The following is an 18,799-nucleotide window of genomic DNA, read 5'->3' on the forward strand; positions in this document are numbered from 1 at the left end:
CCAGGAGCTCCTTTTTCTTCCCCAGGCAAAACCTCCCATCCCAGAACCTGTGCTGCCGACCCACAGGGAATCTCCAAGCAAGGCTGAGCACCCAGTTCAGCACCCAGTGCCCACAAGTGTGAGGCTGTTCTGTCCTGGTGTGCACATCTCAAGCAGCTCCTCTCCCTCTCCCTCTCCCTCTCCCCCTCAGCTTTTAGCCCTTCATCAGGAACACAATATTCCACAGAAAGGAAGTGCCTCTTTCAGAGGAGAGTGCTGGAAACAGACAGGGCTCCCATTTTCCTGAGGGATTTCACAGCTGCCTTTGCAGAGTGCTCCTGCAGGGCAAAATCAGAGCTGCAGAGACAGACATTGGGCCAGGAGCTGAATCCAAAGGCAAACAGGAGATGGAGCTGTGTCAGTTTTAGGCAGCTGGTGGGACTGAATGTCGTTTTGACAAGAGAAACAGCAGCGTTGCTCTCCCACTGCAGGTGAAGATGCCGCACTCTCCGCTCCCCCAAAAGGCACAGACATTAAATGAGGATGCAAAACCAAAGCAATTTCACCTCGAGGTCCAGCTGATCTCCCTGGCCCAGCACAGCCCACAGCACCCCAGCAAAAGGCAGCACCTGCCCTCTGCAGTCGAACACCCACCACATTATTTCTTAGGAAAAAGCAGTTCCTGAACCCACACAAGAACCTTTGAATAATCAGCTGGTGCAGCAAAGTCGTGGATGCTGGGAGGTCCTAGTGAAAAAAAGACCTTTAGGAACACAAATGTACAAAACAACTTTTAGCTACATCGGTTTTAGATTTTAAACACTTAGATTTTAGATTTTTCCCCATCAAGGGAATTTAGCTCATCCCACCTCCAAGGAGTGTTTTCCAGGAGAAGCTGTGATCAGCAGCTGTATCCCGAGTGTCCCTCTATGCCTCGTGAACAGATGATAATCACGGCAGAGGTTTGGGGCTGTTGAGGGGTTTCCTTGGAAGCTCTACCTGCACAAAGGAGCTTCTTGAGGCAGAGCAGGGAAAGCGCCGCTGGAGAAACCCCGATGCCGTATGGATGCGCTGAGCAGAGATTGAATTCCCGGCAAGCAGAGATTTAATCAGCAGTATGGCATATCCGCACCACCAGAGGGAGATCTGCTCGGCATTTCTCCTCTGGATCCGTGCTAATTAACGATTTTGATCAAGTATCAGCAGCGGCATATACTGTGCATGATGCTCAGCCAGGCACTCAGCTCGCCAGGGTGCATCACCCCAGTGCTCTGCCAAGTCTTTGCCTCTGTGGGCTCCAATTACTTGAAATAAAGAGGGAAATCTCCTTTTCTAGCTGAATGGTGATGGAAAGCAGTAGCACACGAAGGATGAACCGCTGGCAGCTCACAGTTGTCACAGCACTTTAAAATTACATCCACAGTTCTGGGAGTTTGCAGAGTTGCCTCAGTCCTTTAAACAGCAGCCAAGGAGCATTTTCTTAAATCAGGTTAAGGATGCATATGTGAGGAGCAGCCCAGGGGTGGCTGTTCCTGACAGAAGCACAGGGATCGAATTAGAGCAGCATTCTTCACCCATTTGAGGTCAATTTTCTCGTCAGCTCTCTGGAGAAGGCAGCTGAGCAGAGAAATGCTGCATCCCTCTCCTCCAGCCACCTCCCAACAGGCATCACCCCTCCCTCCAGACACAGTGGGCCTGTGAAGCCAAGAGTTCATTTCCTCAGATCTGAGGGAAGGGCCTATCGTTTTTGAATCAATGGTTTATTAAACAAAATCACACAGGGTTTACTTTGTGGTTGTCAGGTTGACACCACTCCCACCCAAACACTGGGAAGGACAGTGAGCACTAGGGATGGCTGAAAATTCAGTACAACCCACAAATTTTCTTGCCAAAGGAGAATTGCTCTTGGCTATCTCCCAAATATTCTCCCCATTTCATTTAATCTACCTAAACTTTAACCACTCTTCTGTCTTCTCCTGCTTTCCTCAATATCTCGTATTTCAAACCACCGCAACATTTACAAGGCACTATCAGTAAGAAAAAAAAAATACTGTCATCAAAGGAGAATTACCTTTATTATTCTCACCTTTCCAGCCCACTCTCCATCACAAACCAACTTCAGCTTCCATCTTCCCATCCTTCCCCAGCAGCCAGCTCCATCTTCCTAAGCTGCCCCTCCTTTTCCCCTTCCTCTCTTTGCACACAAATCCACCCCTGAAACACACCTCGCTTCTGAACTTACCAGAATGCATTATTCAAGGCAGAGACCAGGAAAGTTTGGGTGATGAGGATAAAGTGCAATTCAATAGGTAGTAGCCAATGTGCAGGGCCTAACGCTAGAGTGTGCTGTGCAGGAAATAACCTCGCACTGTCCTCTCTGCACTGGGATCTCTCTCCCTTAGAACAATCAGGAGCCCCAAAGAACTGGGTGAGTCCTTTTTGGCTCCTGGAAATGCATGAAGCTTCCTCAGAAATTCTTGGTGAAGGCAAAAAGTTAAGCAGCAAACTCTGAATTTTGAACAAAATATAAAAAAAATGCCAGACATGAAAATTAAAAAAAAAAACCCCAACAACAACCACAAAAAAAAAAGCAGCAAGGAGAGAGTAATATCAGATATTGCTCTGTTTTTCTTATTGGAGTGTTAAGAAAAGCAGAGATTTAGATTCAGGATAAAAACCTGCTTTATTCTCATCCTGACTTTGGTTTAATTTTAATATTATGATATTAAAGGTTTTGCATTTTGCCTGCAGGCCTGGCTGAGGCTGGAGAGACCGCAGAAAAACGCTCAGGAAAAAAAAAAAAAAAAAAAAAAAAAAAAAAAAAAAACAAAAAAAAAACAAAACCAGAGCACTTGGTGAACTAAGAGAAGCAAGGGAGGCACAGATGTTCAGTGACTCTCCAAAAATCCCAGGCAGGCAGCACCCAAGTCAGAATCACAGCTCCAGCTACTCTACCTTTTGAGGGACATGAGAAAATAAAAAACATTTTAAACAAAATCTATGTGCTTTCCTTTTTTAAGAAAAACAACTTTTATTTTGACAAATTATTTTAGAAACATCTTGACATACAGAACTCAAAAAAAATAGAAAGTCATCAATCATCTAGTTAATTTATTAGAGGGGAAAAATACAGTACATCCAAGACTCAAACATCCTGTAAGTTTATACAAAAGCCAGACTGTAATAAATTGCCTTAAAAAATATATCAAGCATTACCTGACTGATTTGACATTGGCATTTGCCCCATGATTAAAAGGCACAGAAGACTGAGCAATGAAAGCGATCATCATCACATCCATTATTGTCAGTAGATTCATCATGATTAGCATAAAAACCCATTATTAAACATGTTTAATATTCACCATTTGGATCACTAAGAAATCTCTCTTGGAAGGAGTAAGAAAATAAAGTTGGGAAAGGACAAACACTTAAATACAACATCCCAAGATGCAAAGACACTTGCTAGAAATCGACGTTCAGATCTTCCCATCTTCAGATCAGAGCAGTTTTTTTTTTGGCTGTTCTCACTCTGCAATCACTCAAAAGGAGATTTAATGATCCACAGACCCCACAGCGGCAGCACCGCAACCCCGCCGGCAGCGCGGGGCCTCTCCGGTGTGTCCTGGGGCACACCCAGCCCCGGCTGCTGGCCGGCTTGCCACCCCCACAGTCTGGAGCAGCCAGCACCAACTGAAACTGCTGGCTTTGCCTGGCTTCAGCTGCGTTTCAGGTTCCCCAGCTCACCCCGGGTAGCACATGCAGCAGCCGGCTCCGGTGAACTCGGGGGCAGATCTGTGGCGCGTGTCTTCGAAGAGGCTCTCGCTCAGCTTGTGCTCCGTGATGATGTCCTCCACCCGGGTGATGTACAGCAGGGACAGCAGCACACCCAGGAACTGCAGAGGGGAGGGACAGCCCCAGTCAGATAGCACAGACAGCTCATCTGGAGCGTTAGAAAGCCTCCGTGGACACAGCCAGGGGAGGACTCAAAAAAAACCCCAAGCAAAAAGCAAATTACCCCACCAAATTCTACAACATGCCACGGTAATGCTATTAAGTGACCACAATGACACCTCAGCTTCTCAGTTACTTTAAATTCAAAAAGAAAATTATGATTACAATCAAATGAGATTTCACATCCCATTACCTGGGGCAGCAATATGCCCAGCAGCACGCCAGCCATGATGCTGTAGTTGTCCAAAAACCAGATGAGCACTGCATTCGTGCACCCTCGGACGTAGATGACATGCTGGACGCTCAAGCGCTGCAAAACACCAGAGTTAGAGTTCAACAGGAGGTTCCACTGCTGTGTGAGACACGTGGCAACTCAAAAGTTCAGGGAAATTGAAATTTTCAAGGTGTATTTGGTTTGCCTTCCCGCCTCTTTAAACCCATTGAGTTTAACAAAGACCTCATGACTAACTCTTCCACCTGTTGTTAAGCTGTTTCACATCAGAACAAATGATTCTAATTTTTAAAAGTTATTCTACACCTGAATAAGTTATTTCATTGTCTTAAAGCTGGTTTTGCAGCTATTTTTCTACAAGAAATGCACCAAAGTCTCATTTAAGACCACTTGGAAAGCAAAGAATTCTCTCTTTAGCTTTCATCTCTGCCTCCAAGCTGAAAATACAGCAGTGGAAAAATATAAATCGTGGACCAAGTGCTTTGCAAAAGACCCTAAAAAGGGCAGGAACAAGAGGATTTGGGATTCAGTCCTGCAAGCTGTGCTGCTCTGTGACCCCAGCCCATAATGTGGAAAGCACTTGAGGCTGCAGAGGGTCTTAAGCAGATGAATGGGGTAAAGTTGAGCGTAGGCTGAAGTGCTCCCATGTCACAACCCGGCTGGAGCGTTCAGGTGATTAAGCCATAAATCAATGAATCTAAATGAAGACAAGTTGTGTGTAAAGATAACCAGTAATCCCAAAAACCAACAACCGAGGTGGGCATTGTGCTCCAAGTGCCTCAAATGAGCTGGGGAGAGGGGCTTTGTCAGACCAGCCCCCGCCCTGCCCTGCCCCAGCGATCCACAGGCAGGAGAGGAGAACTCGGGGCAGATCCAATTACCGATTTCCTCCTTAATCACTCCGAAATTGCTGCCTTGAGCTGGCAGTCTCTGCTCTGGAGTCTATTCCCAAAAGGCAAAGCTGGAGGAGGAAGCCCCATCCCGCTCCTGAAGGGAGGAGAAGGCAGCCAGAACAACCAGGGAAGCCCCACTCCTCTTCCAGGAATAACTATCGTAGGCTTAAAAATAAAACACCCAGACACAAAATACTTAGGAACAGCTGAGTTTTCATTGACATTATCAATGCCAATTTTGCTCAGTGACAAACTTTGGCTTTTAAGTACTAAAAGCTTTCCCCAACTCAGTCACTGCTTAAAAGTATGAAAGCAGCTTTTTGTGCATTAATTGTGACATTAGCTCAAGGAAGTTGTCAGCAAACAAGGAATCATGGAAAATACAAAGAAGGGAAGATACAAAAATCAAACAAGATTAGTTTTTTCTAATATGTGGAAATTATTCCAGGGGAAAAAAAACCAACCCACTTTAACTGCTGATTTAACTGCATGGCAGATTAAAGCACACAGAAGACACTTTTATAACAGACCCAAAAAAATAGAGAGAAGCAGCACCCCCTGCCAGGACAGGGTGGGCACTGGCTGTGTTACCTCTTGGTCGATGGTTTTGTATCCACACATGGTGTTGATAATGTCTGTCTGAAAAGAAAAACAGCAAACATGAACTGCAGCAGCAGAAAATTAAAATCACAAATGCATTATTTTCACCCAGCTGGTATAAACGCAATGACAGGGTTATTTCCCAGCCCAACACCAGTTCCTTCCATCAGCCCCAGTGCCAGGTTTAGTTAGAACTCTACATGATTTTAGAGAAATGAGGATTGTCACATGTCACAACACTAGACATGTGAACCATTTCCATTCACCAAAACCAGTGTGGCACCAGCAACCACAGCGAGCTATGGCAGAGCTGTGTGACACAGCTGTCCCCACAGGATGAACAGCTGGGTTTCATTTTAAAGCCTTAATAACTTAACACATCTTATTAAAAAAAGAAAACAACAAAACAAAAACAGGGGTTAACACAGCCTTCGTGCCAACAGGTGTCAAATTCAAGCTCAGAAATACCTTCAACTTCAAATAACTTTCAATACTGTGCACGCTTTTACCAAGACTAAATCTATTACACTATAATTTTATGTACCATTATACGTGGGAATATAAAACACATCTATTTAAAAGAGCCTGAGTGCTTGCATTCCCCACAGATTACTGATGCATTTTCTGTAGCCACGTAATATTTTCCAAGGTTCCAAGGTTCTACCTAGCCTGGCCTGAAAATACCATCCTCCACTTACAAACCATCCAAGGCAAAGCCCACCAGCAAAGGAAGCAGCGAACAAAGCCAAAGATATGGAGGGAAATGAGAATATGGAAATGAGGAAAATAAGGCAGAATGAACCCTGCATTGTTGATATACATTCTTATAATCCTAGAATAGTTTAGGTTGGAAGGGACTTTGAAGACCATTTAAGGTCTAAGTTTTGAAGCCTCACAAAAGGCTGGGCTCTCATCTTGAATGCACAACTGACTGACAAAAATGGTTCAGACTGAGAAAAAGCTCAGACTGTTCCTCAGGGCTGCTGGGAAACGGTGGGGTACCCATCTGCCAACACAAGTAATAAATACAACTGGAAGTCAACATCAGTATCAGGCATCAGCATGTTGTGTTGGCTGTGAGTGATTTCAGGTTCCCTAAACTGCTGGAGCCTGACTAACTGACATGTGGTCACCCCCAAAATCTGTGACCACAAGGAATGCAGTCCCACCATTTAATTTTAAACGTGGAATTTGCTAACAGGACATCATGGCACAAGTAAATGCACGCAGAGGAGATAAATGTACTGGAAAAGGAGGATTATAGCCATTGGGGACTGATTTTTATCTGCTACACTAGAGTAAGTCTTTAATAAATAATTTGACTTACACATAGTTCCTTTAGAACTGGCTCGTATCAGCTTTTACAGAGGATCAGAATCCAGCCCCCAACATCAGCCCGAGCTTTCCTGACTACGAAGCCCGTGGGTAATCACAAACCGTATCTGCAGCTCTCCAGGACAGAAGCCAGCCTGTATTTGGAAGCCTTTGTCAAACACACAAGATGGATGCACCTTCAGGTTGTTTTTTGGCCGAGGCAGCTGTGCACACACAGCCCCGGAGCCGGAGCTCCCGTGCGGCGCCACCCGGACTCCACTGAACCCGGCAATGGCATCTCCCTTGGCACAGCCATGAGCCCTCACGTGCTGCAGCCTCTGCGTGAACCACACTTCAATCTGGGCTGCTCCCTGCCTTTCAATTCACTTCCCTGAGCTTAATCTACATGCAACCTAATCCAGCCMATCCCCATCCCCATCCTCCCTGTTTTTCTTGGAGAAGTTTTCTTTTAGTGCTTTCCCTTTCCTGAAGGTAAAATCCTGAGTTGTTCTGCTCCCGCAGCTGCAGATCAGCAGGTGCTGCTTTCACATACACATTCTTCCTCTCAAACACCCAAGACTCAGAGCACAACTGTTTGGATTCTGAGAATAAAACAAACCCCACCACAAGTTTAAACAGACCCTTTCTCACGCACCAGAAATGTGCAGGCACATGCAATAAACACCTTCCAGCGACACACACATTTCTCAGCAACACCTAGCAGGATTACTGACACAACCCTTGCGTTTATTTTCCCTTTTTCTAATTAAACAGCCATGCTCAAGGCAGATGTTGAAAGGGAAGCCCAAACCAGGATGCCCATCATGAGCTCTACTCTCAAACGCACCCAATTTCTCTGCCTCGTGCTCAGACTAAAGGCCAAAACCCAAGAAGGCAGGGACTGCCTGTGCTGGAAAAGTTGAGGAATAGTTCTTTATCAAATTAAGCATTACATGCATCCCTCAGACAAAGAGCAGCGAATTACAAAATTTAATTAAAACACGTTTACATGAAGATCAATGCCTGCTCCTAGTGCTGTCAGCACCAGTTAACACCAGCTCATCACAGACTGAGAAACTGGTCCCAACTCCAATCCTTCCAGGATTTTAGAGGCAGGCAGTTTTCAAGGATGGGTTAGGGCAGAGCAGCAGCTCCAGCCCAGACCTGTGCCCACAAGCATGCCCTGACCCTAAGGTTAGCTGCCCACATTTTTGGATTATTCTGGAGATGATGAGGTCGTTCTGTTTGGTTTTTAACTCCCACATCAGCTGGAGCACATCACTCTGACCCATGGAAGTAGCAATCAGTTCCCAGGCTTCCTGGCAAAGCTGGAGCAGCAAACTCCGAGGAAAACACCAGCAAATCTGAATTTTAAGCAGCTCTGGCTGAGGTGAGCCATGAGATTAGAGGAGCTCCCAATATCCCTTCCAGGGCTGGGAAGGGGGTCAGTAAAACAGACCACAGCCAACACATCTAATCCATTATTTTCTCATTTTCAAGCTGTCAAGACCCGCAGATCCCTTAGGAGAGGAAAGGACCCATTTCCCTTTGCTTCTGACCCCAGACTTCCCAAAGTCAGGTACCTTTTCAAGCCAACAGCAGCGATGCAGAGATGCCAGGATTTACCTTGTTCCTGATGCAGCAAGTGTAGGGCACCCCACAGGCCAGAGGTCCTGGAGCTCCACAGTCGTGGTACACATTTTGGGACCAATCCCTATAATCCTCCCCACCACAGCACTTAAACTGCAGGAAAAAAAAAACCAAAAGAAACGAAATTCAATGATCTTAAAGGTCTTCTCCAACCTAAATGGTTTTAGGGTTCCAAAAGGAAAAGGGAAAAAAAAATCTATCTTAACTTTTTGAATAAGTAGAAAACAAAGTAAGAATAAAAGAATTTTAAAAGCCCTAAGGTAAAAAAAAAAATTATGTCATTTTATCAGCAAGGCATGTATGAATACATATGATAAACACAATTTAAAAGAATTAAAGATATAGGTAATGTCCCTCTGTCACTCACTGAACTTTAACTCAGGGTGCCAGAGCAAAGCACTCAGTGCCAAGCTCCACCTCCCATCTTTTCTGAGTTGAAAAATGATCTTTCCAGGTCTGGACAGCATTAAGCAACACTTTCACATTGACTCTATCTCAACCTGTAATCGACCTCTGCAGTTGTTGTAGTGATAACAAATATATTTCCAACTGGGTCTAAAAGACAAAAGCGTTGCTGTAAGCATAAATTAATCTCACCAAAACATTGTGGGAGTGATTTAGAAGAACTAAAATCTGGCAAACAAATGCTGTAAGTTTACACTGACTTCATGTAAATATTCACTTTATAATGTCAACGAAGGGAAAAGGAGGAGTTCATTCAGTCACTAAAATGTATATTCACTGTACATACCCATAAATTTGGGCAGTGCATGGAAACTTTAAAGCATTATGAAGTCTAATGACAAAATTTCCTCAGGATGGCTTGCTTTTGACAGACTTTCCATGCTAACTCTGTTTTTCATAGCAGGCTGCCATCTCCATAATGATGTCCTAGAATATATGTAACACTTCTAAAGTCAATTTTTTTAAAAATAACCATTGCTTGGCACAGTCATGGACATCAGATGGGCCCTGACATCACATTTCTGAACACTTTTTGCTTCTTCTACAGCCTCTGAACTGCATGGCAGAACTCTTCAATAACCCAATAAACATTTCAACACATCAGCCTTGTTAAAAAAAAAAAAAAAAAAGGCTGTGAGTCAATGCCACGAGCCATTAAGTAATGCTCAGCTGGGCTCACCATAATTTCTTAATTTTAATTACACGTGGATACACTTGCTTGGGCATTCCCTTGGATTAACCACCTTGTTAAAGTTGCAACCACACAACAACGGCCCAGGTTGTGACAGCACAAATGCCACCTCCCCTCTCTTCATCTGACGCCTCCTGTTAACAAAATGCTTCTCCACCTCTTGGACCAGCCAGCTGAAATGCTGTGGGTGGAATTCAGGCTGAATCTGTCTGAATCCAGCTGTGGATTCTCTAAACCTCTGTGTTTGTAGGGTCTGACTTCAAGCATCTCAACTGCACCTGCAAAGGCAAAAGCTGCATTTTGGCCCTTGCTTTTTGCAGTGGTCTAAGATGGTTTTAAAGGCCACCTGGAATGCTGGATGAGCCCTGACCTCATTAACAAAACCATAAATGATGACACAAGAGATCTCCTTCCCCTCATCAAGAACAACTTGATTATCACATCACTGGAAAAACTTACAGCTGTGCCTGAATTTAACCAAGGGAAAAAAAAAAACCACCACAACAAACCCGCTTTTGAACAGAATCCATGATGTTCTTGAAGTCTAAATCATCATAGTAATTCTCAATTCCTCTTCTGATGTTATCATTCAAAAATTTGATTGTCTAAAAAGCAAAAGGAAAACAAGATTGACAGGTTGCATGGGCTGGAACAAAATTAGACGAGCAGGTTCAAGTGACAAGTGTAACTGACAAGCACAAAAGGAAAGGCTTTTTTTTCCTTTTTTTTTAGAAAAAACCCTACAGTCTAGTTAAAAACACACCTTAGCACAGCCCTGCAGGGACCAGCCATCTGTTCTCCTCTACAGATGCAGCCTCACTGCTGGGTTTGGGCTGGGAAGTGCCAACATTTCGACACTCCTCTCTGCTGAGACTCTCCAAGCATCTCCCAGAGATGCTCCTGTTATCCCCAGGCAGGATCCCTCCCACTGGGGACCCCCATCATCTTTTGGGTGACAGAGCAGTGGGTTTGGGTGGTGGATCTTGGCTCTGTGTTCTGCACCATGCCCTGAGTGACAAGACTTGGCTGTGTCACCACCTTCCACAAAACTTATTTTCCATGAATTCTCCTCTAATTTGATTTCATGAGTCCATAACTGCCAAGTAAAGAACTTTATTCCACCTTAAGCTGAAAAAAAAAGTGTATCTGTATGTTCTACAGATGTTGTTTTGAGAAATATGTGAAGCTCCCCTGCTTCAGTCCAGCACAGAGTAAGAACAAAACACTAGCTAGGGAGAACAAAATACCACTTGAAAGTAACAAAGAGCGAGTATATTTTTTTAAAAATCTTTTTCAAAGCTTTTTTTTTTTTAACATCATGTGTAACATAGTAGGCATGGCTTCTTTTTGTGAAAATGAGCTCAGCAGGATTGGAGCAGGGAGAGGTGTCTTATTATTCAGCATCTCCTTTTAATGCTCACGTTTCACCAGATTAGAAAAATAAATTGAAGCACAGAAATCTAATATTTGCCATAATGAATACTTCTATGTTTTAAAGCATTTCTAACTGAAAAAAAAAGCAGGCTGCTGCTTTTTGTTTAGAAAAATCAAGGGTTTAATGGAGTTATAGCATGTTTGTCAACGATGGAGTCTCTGATATAAATCAGTTACGTTGTTTATGGACATGGGCAGGGAAGAGCTGTCCTTTAACTGAGGCAAAACATTTTGGCCACTAACAAACAACAGCCTCCAAATCCATCTGGAAACCTCCCAAATTAGCAGTCAGACCCAGATGGCAAAACAGGAGAAAGCATTTTGTAATACACGAAGAGCTGAAAACTCATTTTGCCTGCATTGCACATTAGTAGTTGCCAGATTTTCTCCAGGTTCTTTAATCTGGAATTCATACCCAGAACGGGGGCAAACCCTACCATTGCTGAACCCTGAAGACCCTGAAAAACCTGGACCTGTCTTCAGATCTCTATTAATTAGTGCTCAGGTGACAATTTTAACAGCTGGATAATAGCCAAACCTAAAGTGAGCAGTTCACCTGGTTCCTGAAGATCAGAGCCACCACTCCCCCTGTCAGCTCGATCAGCAGGCAGATCCCAAGGATGTACATGAACTGCAGGAAAACAAGGGCAAGGAAGTCATTAGACAGAACAACTCAAATTATTTTTCCCATCAGTGCCCTTAAGTCTAGCATTCAATTGCCAGCAGACAATTTCAGCAGATGAGATGGCATTTTAAAGAAAGATAAAAAATTGTGATTTTGTTCCCTTAAAACTGTCCATGTCACAAGAAAGCTTTTCATCCTCATTTCAGTTATTCTGGGTTTTGCCCAATTGGCAAGCAGATTATTTTTCTGCTTTGAACAGACTCAAAACCATTAGATGTAATTATCCTGCCAAGATACTCCTCTCCACAACAGTTCCAAGAGAAATATATTGATGGGCTGCTGCAAACTACATCAAACCTCATGTTTTTATGCTTTCTGCAAAACCAGTTAGCTTTCAATCAGTAGATAAAGCAGCACTTTAGGATAATCCAAACCACCTTCTACCACATTGGCAGTGCTCAATCAAAGCAAAATTCCAAGCTTGGTACCTTTGAGTGTGTTGCTTCCCACATTTATTTGCCTGGGTGCTCACAAATGCATTCACACACAAGCACGTGTGCATCAAAGCGTGTGCACAATGTGAAAAATTAGAAGAAATCCATAACACTGGGAGAGAACTGCAATGTGCCAGCACTTGAAATATTTTTCCAACCTTTCAGGCATAAAAGATGGGTTCTGTGAATTTACAGAATTCTGTTTAACAATGCTGTTAACATGCTGTTTAACAATGAACTTCATCAGGAGAGAAGTTTTATGATTTCTCATCTGAAAATAATCCCTAATGCTCACCTCTGAAAGCTGTTTTGACGTCTGTGTGCTCAGTATCAGTGTCAGGAATTCACCAGACAGGTACCTCCTCTCCTGCTAAATGTGGAATCAGCCTGAGGAGCTGGCAGCAGGGACTTGCTTTGTGGAATACCCAGCTGGGTTTGCTACCAGAATGGGAACACAAAATGTTCCTAGCATCTGACACACCACCACACTCAGTGGGAAAGAAAAGAGGGGCTCTCAGTAAAATTCCAGTGTAACTTCAAAATTCATGGTTATTTCTGGTTTTGCCCTCCATCACAAACCACGTATTTAGCATTTCATTAGACTGAACTGTCATGACAAGGCCAGGTTGGGTTGGGTTTTGAGCAGCCCAGTCTGGTGTCCCTGCTCCTTGCAGGGGGGTTGGACCAGGTGGCTTTTACAAGGTCCCATCCAACCCAAACTCTCTGGGATCCTATGAAGGTGAAAACGAAGTTTGCACACTTGAATTTTAATTAGTCACAGGTGCAATTTCCATCTGCAACCACATCTCATCTTGTTACACATGTTTGTCCATCTCACCGGTCCTGTTGCTGGCAAGAGAAAATGCTGCTGCTCCTTGACGGAGGGACCACAGCCATTAAATAATTTTCTTTTTTTAAAAACAATATCATTAAAATATTTTTCAATGCAGACACAGTTATGGGTATGAATTCAGAAAACACTGAAAAGCAAAAGCAAAAAGCTTTGCAAACCAGCAATAAAAATCCGAACACTTACTGCTTGCAGAAGGCATAAATTGTCTCTTAGAGAAGCCAGGACACCCACAAAGGATACCAGGAACATTATAATGCCCAAAAGTATTAAAATAATTGCTGGGGCTAGAAAGGCACTTTCTAGAGTTTTGTACTTCTGTCTTTCAATTTCTGCATAAATCCCGACGGCGAGGACAAGGGCTCCGATCACCTGCAAGAGAAACAGAGGAAAGTATGGATGTTAGTCTTTCTCCCAGTAAACACAGAGATGACAGATTCTGAGTATACAGGAACCTCTGACTGCTCACTTCAGGATTCATTATAAACAATGAACCACCCAAAGCAGAAGTTTGGATAAAAATAATAATGAAAAAAAACCTGCAAAAACTAAAGCAGAAAAAGGGCAGAGTCAGAAAAAAAACTTAACTTGTTAAATTCCAAAAATATATTTCATCATGTTTTAACATTCTGGAAGTTAAACAAATCAAAATATATGTCACTGATTGAAATGTCATTTATTACCCATCTGAGATCATATATATTACATACATGAGCACCTGCCATGGCATTAACGTTCTGCCTTTCTGTGTCTGTCTGTCCCTCTCTGCATGTATAAATATACAGAAATATAGATTTCTCTCTGTGTGTATAACTATACAGAAATATAGATTCCTCTCTGTGTGTATAAATACAAAGAAATATTTATGTCTCTCTAACATAACACAGTTGCTAAGGTGGTCTGCAAACATCCCAAATTCTATCTATCCCTTCATATTAACTCTTACTGTATTTAGGCTCAGTAAAAACAGTCAGGTATTTTCTACACCTCCACTCCTTCTGCCATCAGAGGAAAGGCACCTGATTAAAAAAAAAAAAAAAAAAAAAAAAAACCAACCCAAAACCAAAAAAACCCAAGTTTGAAATTACATCCCTTTCTTGAGCAACTACCAGATAGAGCTGACAAGTGAAATAGGAAGAGACATATTTCATTCAACAAGGTAAAGATATTTCAATCAAAATCATTAGTTAAGTCAAAATCACTTGGTATTAAACCTACCATGTGCTGCAAATCACTTTGAATTATGCTGAATTAATTAAAATAAAAAATAGGCCACAATACTTAATCGTGAAAATTGCAGTGTAAAAACTTTCCTGCCAACAGCCAGACACATCCTCAGGGAAGAGACCAGACACAAATCAATCACTTTGGCAATCTGATAAACAACATTCCCATTTCCTGACCTGACATTGCCACAGGAAATACGAGTCTGCTCTCTGCACACCAACGTGTCTTAATTACACTTCTTAATTTTTAATTTCACTTCTTAATTTTGGATAGGACACAGTACATCCAGGACAAAGGGCTCTAGAGGAACACAAGATGCAAGTTACAAGTTCATGAGCCAAACGGTTGAAACACTTTTTTAATTATGTGATATCTTAAAATAAATAACAGCTTACTGGAAGTTCTTGATTTTCCACTGGAATGAATAGTTACACCAAAGGACAAAATGTAGGGAGTGCCAAAAGTTCGTCATTTAAAGAGGGAAAAATCTCAGAAGGCTTCACCCATTAAAAAAAAAAAATATACTAAAGCTATTTAAAATGTGACCAAATTGAGGGTAACTTCCTCTCTGACAAATCCAGAAATCATGCAGTAATGATGACAGAAGAGAAAACATGCTGGACAAGTAACAGCGACCAAAAATTTACCATTGATATGCTTCTACTGTCAAAGTGTAATTAGGGGGTCTAATTACTAGATGGTCAATCTGAAGTGCTAGCTTTATTCTTAAAAAATAAATAAACTACTGATTCCTTTTCAAGCAGATGACAAAATAAACAAATCAGAAATTTTTACATGCAGCTATTGAGGAAAGAGTCTCATCACCATATAAACCTATTACAGATTATAAAATCAGTGACTGCGCTTGTACACAACTCAGGAGTTCTATTATTATTTGGCTTTAATTATTAAGAAAACCCCAAAACTAAATTCTCCTGCAAACACAACAACTGTAACTCTTGCCTGGTAAATTCTTTGTTTAAAAAGTAAAAAAACAAAACAACCCCAAACTGGATATAAACCACAGGTATGATAGCTTGATGGGATTACCAGCATTTCAGAAGATCATTGTTTCAAGACTGGAACTTTTTACTGATATGTCTTTTTCTTAACCATACTTTTCTCATCAAAACATGAAATCTTAGATTTTTTTTGACTCAAAGGTGCCAGTGAATAAAATACAAGACACTTCCTACTTTAAGAGCTTAAGACACCTAAATACACACATCATCTTCATATACACATACATCTTCACCCCTTTCCCCTTTTTTGCTCCCACACCCTCTAAGATTTTTTCTTTTCATTATCTTCTGGGTTTTCAAGCATTTAATGAAAACCCTTTAAACCTTCAATATGGTCAAACCGACATTATTTATGGCAAGGAGGCAGTCATGCAACCCGAATCTCTGCCCTGATCTGTGCTCTCCCTTCCTGTGCCTGGGGGTGGAAATGCAGCTCTTACGCAGGGAACCCACCGGAACAGCAACTGTTTACATCCTGAATCCTTCACAACAACTCCCAGTCTGGCAATTCCAGCTGTGTACACAGGAAAAAATTAACTGCCTTGACTCACATTAAATGAGCATCCACCAGCGAATACCAGGGGATTTCTCCAGGGTTTTTGCACGCATGGAAGCTGCTTTCCCAAGAGAAAGGAGAAGCATTTATTTATTTATAACCAAAAGCTTTAACCCTGCATTTACAGTACTTATTCTTAAACAAAGCCACCACGCAATAACAGCACCTTCTGTTTAAAATGCTGGATTTTGTTTCAGCTGGGCAAGAAAAACTACATTACAGCAAAAGAGCTGTCTGGAAAAGTGACAGTGACAACTAGTTCTTTAAAAAGCCCTGGGTGACAGGGGAAGACCACAAGGCCTGTAGCAAATGCCCCCTTGGACACTCCCAGCGATGCTTTCATTTCCTTTCTGCTTTGGATAAGGCTGATTTTTATTTGCTGGTGGTTTAAAGGCATCCTGGGGACTGGAATCCGGGCGTTCATCACTCGTAATGTACCAGAGGAACAGCAACAGCAGGGAGGGAACTGAATGAACTCAGCATCCAGCAGGTCAAAGCCTCAAACAGCAGCAAAACCTCACAAACCACCCAAAATTCAATACTCCCACAGCCAAGCTTTTTTTCATTTCCACTAATTAAAAATAAAAAAAAAAAACAACCCACCAAAAACCAACAAACTCAGCAAGAATAACAGTGCTGAAAAGAGAACCAGGCGACTGACATTTACAGCTGATGAGATCTGCTTCGGTAAGCTGGAATAAAAGAAAATTCCAAGAGCGAAGCCCACACGCCTCACACAATCCAGCATGTGTTCAGCTCCAGCGCCAGGAGGACACTGCCCAGTGCCAGCCTTCCCAGAGCAATCCCCCGTCATTCCCCATCCTTCCTTCCCCCTCTGGCAGCCCCCATCCTTCTCCCTCCAGCAGCAAACCATCTCCCGGCAGGGCCAACAAATGGAAGCTCTGCTTCTAAACGAGGGCAGAGCATTGAAAATCCAGAGCGAGCGACTACAAAGAGTAAATGAAATCCTCGGGCTGCCTCAAAGAGGCTTTGTTCTCTGTGGGTGCTCTGAGAATGGTTTCAGGAGCGCCCTTTCTCTGCCACCAGATGAATGTTTACATCCCACCAGCAAGGGCCCTGGCTGCCAACAGACAACGCGGAGCAGACAACATGCACGGTCCTCCTCCAAGGACACGCTGCAAAAAAAAAGGGTTTGAAAAATAACACAGCAAATTTAAATTTCCCTTTTCTGAAACTCACAGTTGCAGAATAGCTGAGGAGGAACACAAGCGCAACAAGGGCCTAAACCCAAGGGCTCGTTTGTCTGCTATGACAAAAGATACCCAAGATCCCAAAAAGCCTGAATTACACTCAAACATCTCACGTCTCAATCTTTGTTCATTAAATCATAGCTTGCATCTGGCACTCACTGTCAAACCTGGTGGTTCTAAGCCTCTTCTCCCACGCAGCAAACCAAAAGCCTTATGCTCCTAACTGGTAAATACCGTGTCAGACAGAAGCAGAGCAGCCAAACTAGAACTTCAGCGGTGTTTAAACCAAAAATGCCAGAAAGAAACCCCACCTGAGCATCTCTGGCATCAGCACCACCTGAAGCCAACATCTTCCCACTATCCCAGAGTCTTTTAAAATCATGGTGCTTACAAAGAGGGCTCACAAAGAGCCCCAAGGGCTCCTTCCAGCTCGGGGTGCTGGGTGTGTGTGGATTTACCACATGTTTGAAGTCAGTGATCACAACCTGGAGCCATCAGCTGGGGCTTTACGGCTTTACCACACACCTGGATGAGGACAGCAAGTGGCACACACCTGTAAAGCCAAAAGCCGGGCAGCCTCACCCTGCCAAGGCTCAGAAAGGACTCACCCACCGCACCGAGGAGTGACGCTGTAGGGCAAAGGCTCTATTTGCCCACCTCTCCTGAGGGACAGAGCTGCATTTTCATCCGCGCAAGAATGATTTTTTTACCTGCCAAACTTCCAAGCCCTGCCAAAACCAGTTCGTCGGTCCCTCGGGAAGGACGGGGCGCTGCACCCTCAGCCACGGGCGTGCCAGCCGCCACCTCAGCCGCGGAAACATCCATCCATTGCTAAACCGCGGCTCCCCGCTCCCGGCCGAGCCCCCCACAGCCCCGGCAGCGCCGCTCACCCAGAAGGTGGTGGAGTAGGTGATGAGGGTGAGCTTGAGGCACAGATAGGAGAGCCGCCCGCAGTAGCGCGCCTGCTCCGGGTCCCCCGCCGCCATGGTCCCTCCCGCGGCACCTGCTGCTGCCGCCGCCCCGCCGGGCCCTCCGCCCCTTCCCGGCCACCCCGCCGGGCGGGCCCGGGGGCGCCGCCGCTTCCGGCAGCGCGGACAGCGCGGGCTGAGGGCGCCAGCGACGGGCCAGCTCTGGCCGCGCCTTCTCCTTTCGTCTTTCTTGGCTTTTTTTCATTGCAATCCTCGGTCGGGATTAGCCCCCAGCCCGAGGCGTCAGGAGAGGGAGATCGGGCTGCTCCAACAGGCAGCGCTGCCGGAGCCCGGCGCGCATCCCCAAACCTCTGCCATCGCCATTAAAGCAGCCGGGACAAAGAGACATCCACAGAAAGCTGCTGCAGTCGGTCGAGCATCCGCAAACACGGCCAGGCAGAATCCCTACACCCCGTAGCAGCACGGGGAAGCGTTACCGGCGCGTTTTCCTTTTATTTGTAACACCCACACGGCTGTCCACGCACAGAGGGTGCCGATAATAGCAGCTCACGGGAATATCGCCCTGGCCGCTTTCTGTGCCCGCACCGGCGTCTGTCCGCGGCTCGGCGATGGGTCTGACACAGCGATCATGAACTGCAAACGCCATTCATGCCTCCCAGATGAAATAAGCCTTTTC

At 44.1% G+C, this 18,799-nt stretch overlaps 1 protein-coding gene across 1 annotated transcript; it reads right to left on the bottom strand.

The window, feature by feature from the left end:
• Positions 1-2,978: 2,978 nt before the first annotated feature.
• Positions 2,979-18,241, bottom strand: TSPAN15 (tetraspanin 15). Its single transcript, XM_057373753.1, has 8 exons — positions 18,085-18,241; positions 13,365-13,550; positions 11,766-11,840; positions 10,285-10,380; positions 8,596-8,712; positions 5,647-5,694; positions 4,124-4,240; positions 2,979-3,872 (listed from the first exon to the last, which is right to left on the bottom strand). Exons 1-8 carry the CDS (start codon positions 18,178-18,180, stop codon positions 3,720-3,722), a joined length of 888 nt encoding a protein of 295 aa, XP_057229736.1. The 5' UTR covers positions 18,181-18,241; the 3' UTR covers positions 2,979-3,719.
• Between the last annotated feature and the right edge of the window lie 558 nt (positions 18,242-18,799).

This window comes from Malurus melanocephalus, unplaced genomic scaffold (assembly GCF_030028575.1).
Source record: "Malurus melanocephalus ecotype Western Australia unplaced genomic scaffold, MMel_1.1 scaffold_207, whole genome shotgun sequence".
Taxonomy (NCBI): domain Eukaryota; kingdom Metazoa; phylum Chordata; class Aves; order Passeriformes; family Maluridae; genus Malurus; species Malurus melanocephalus.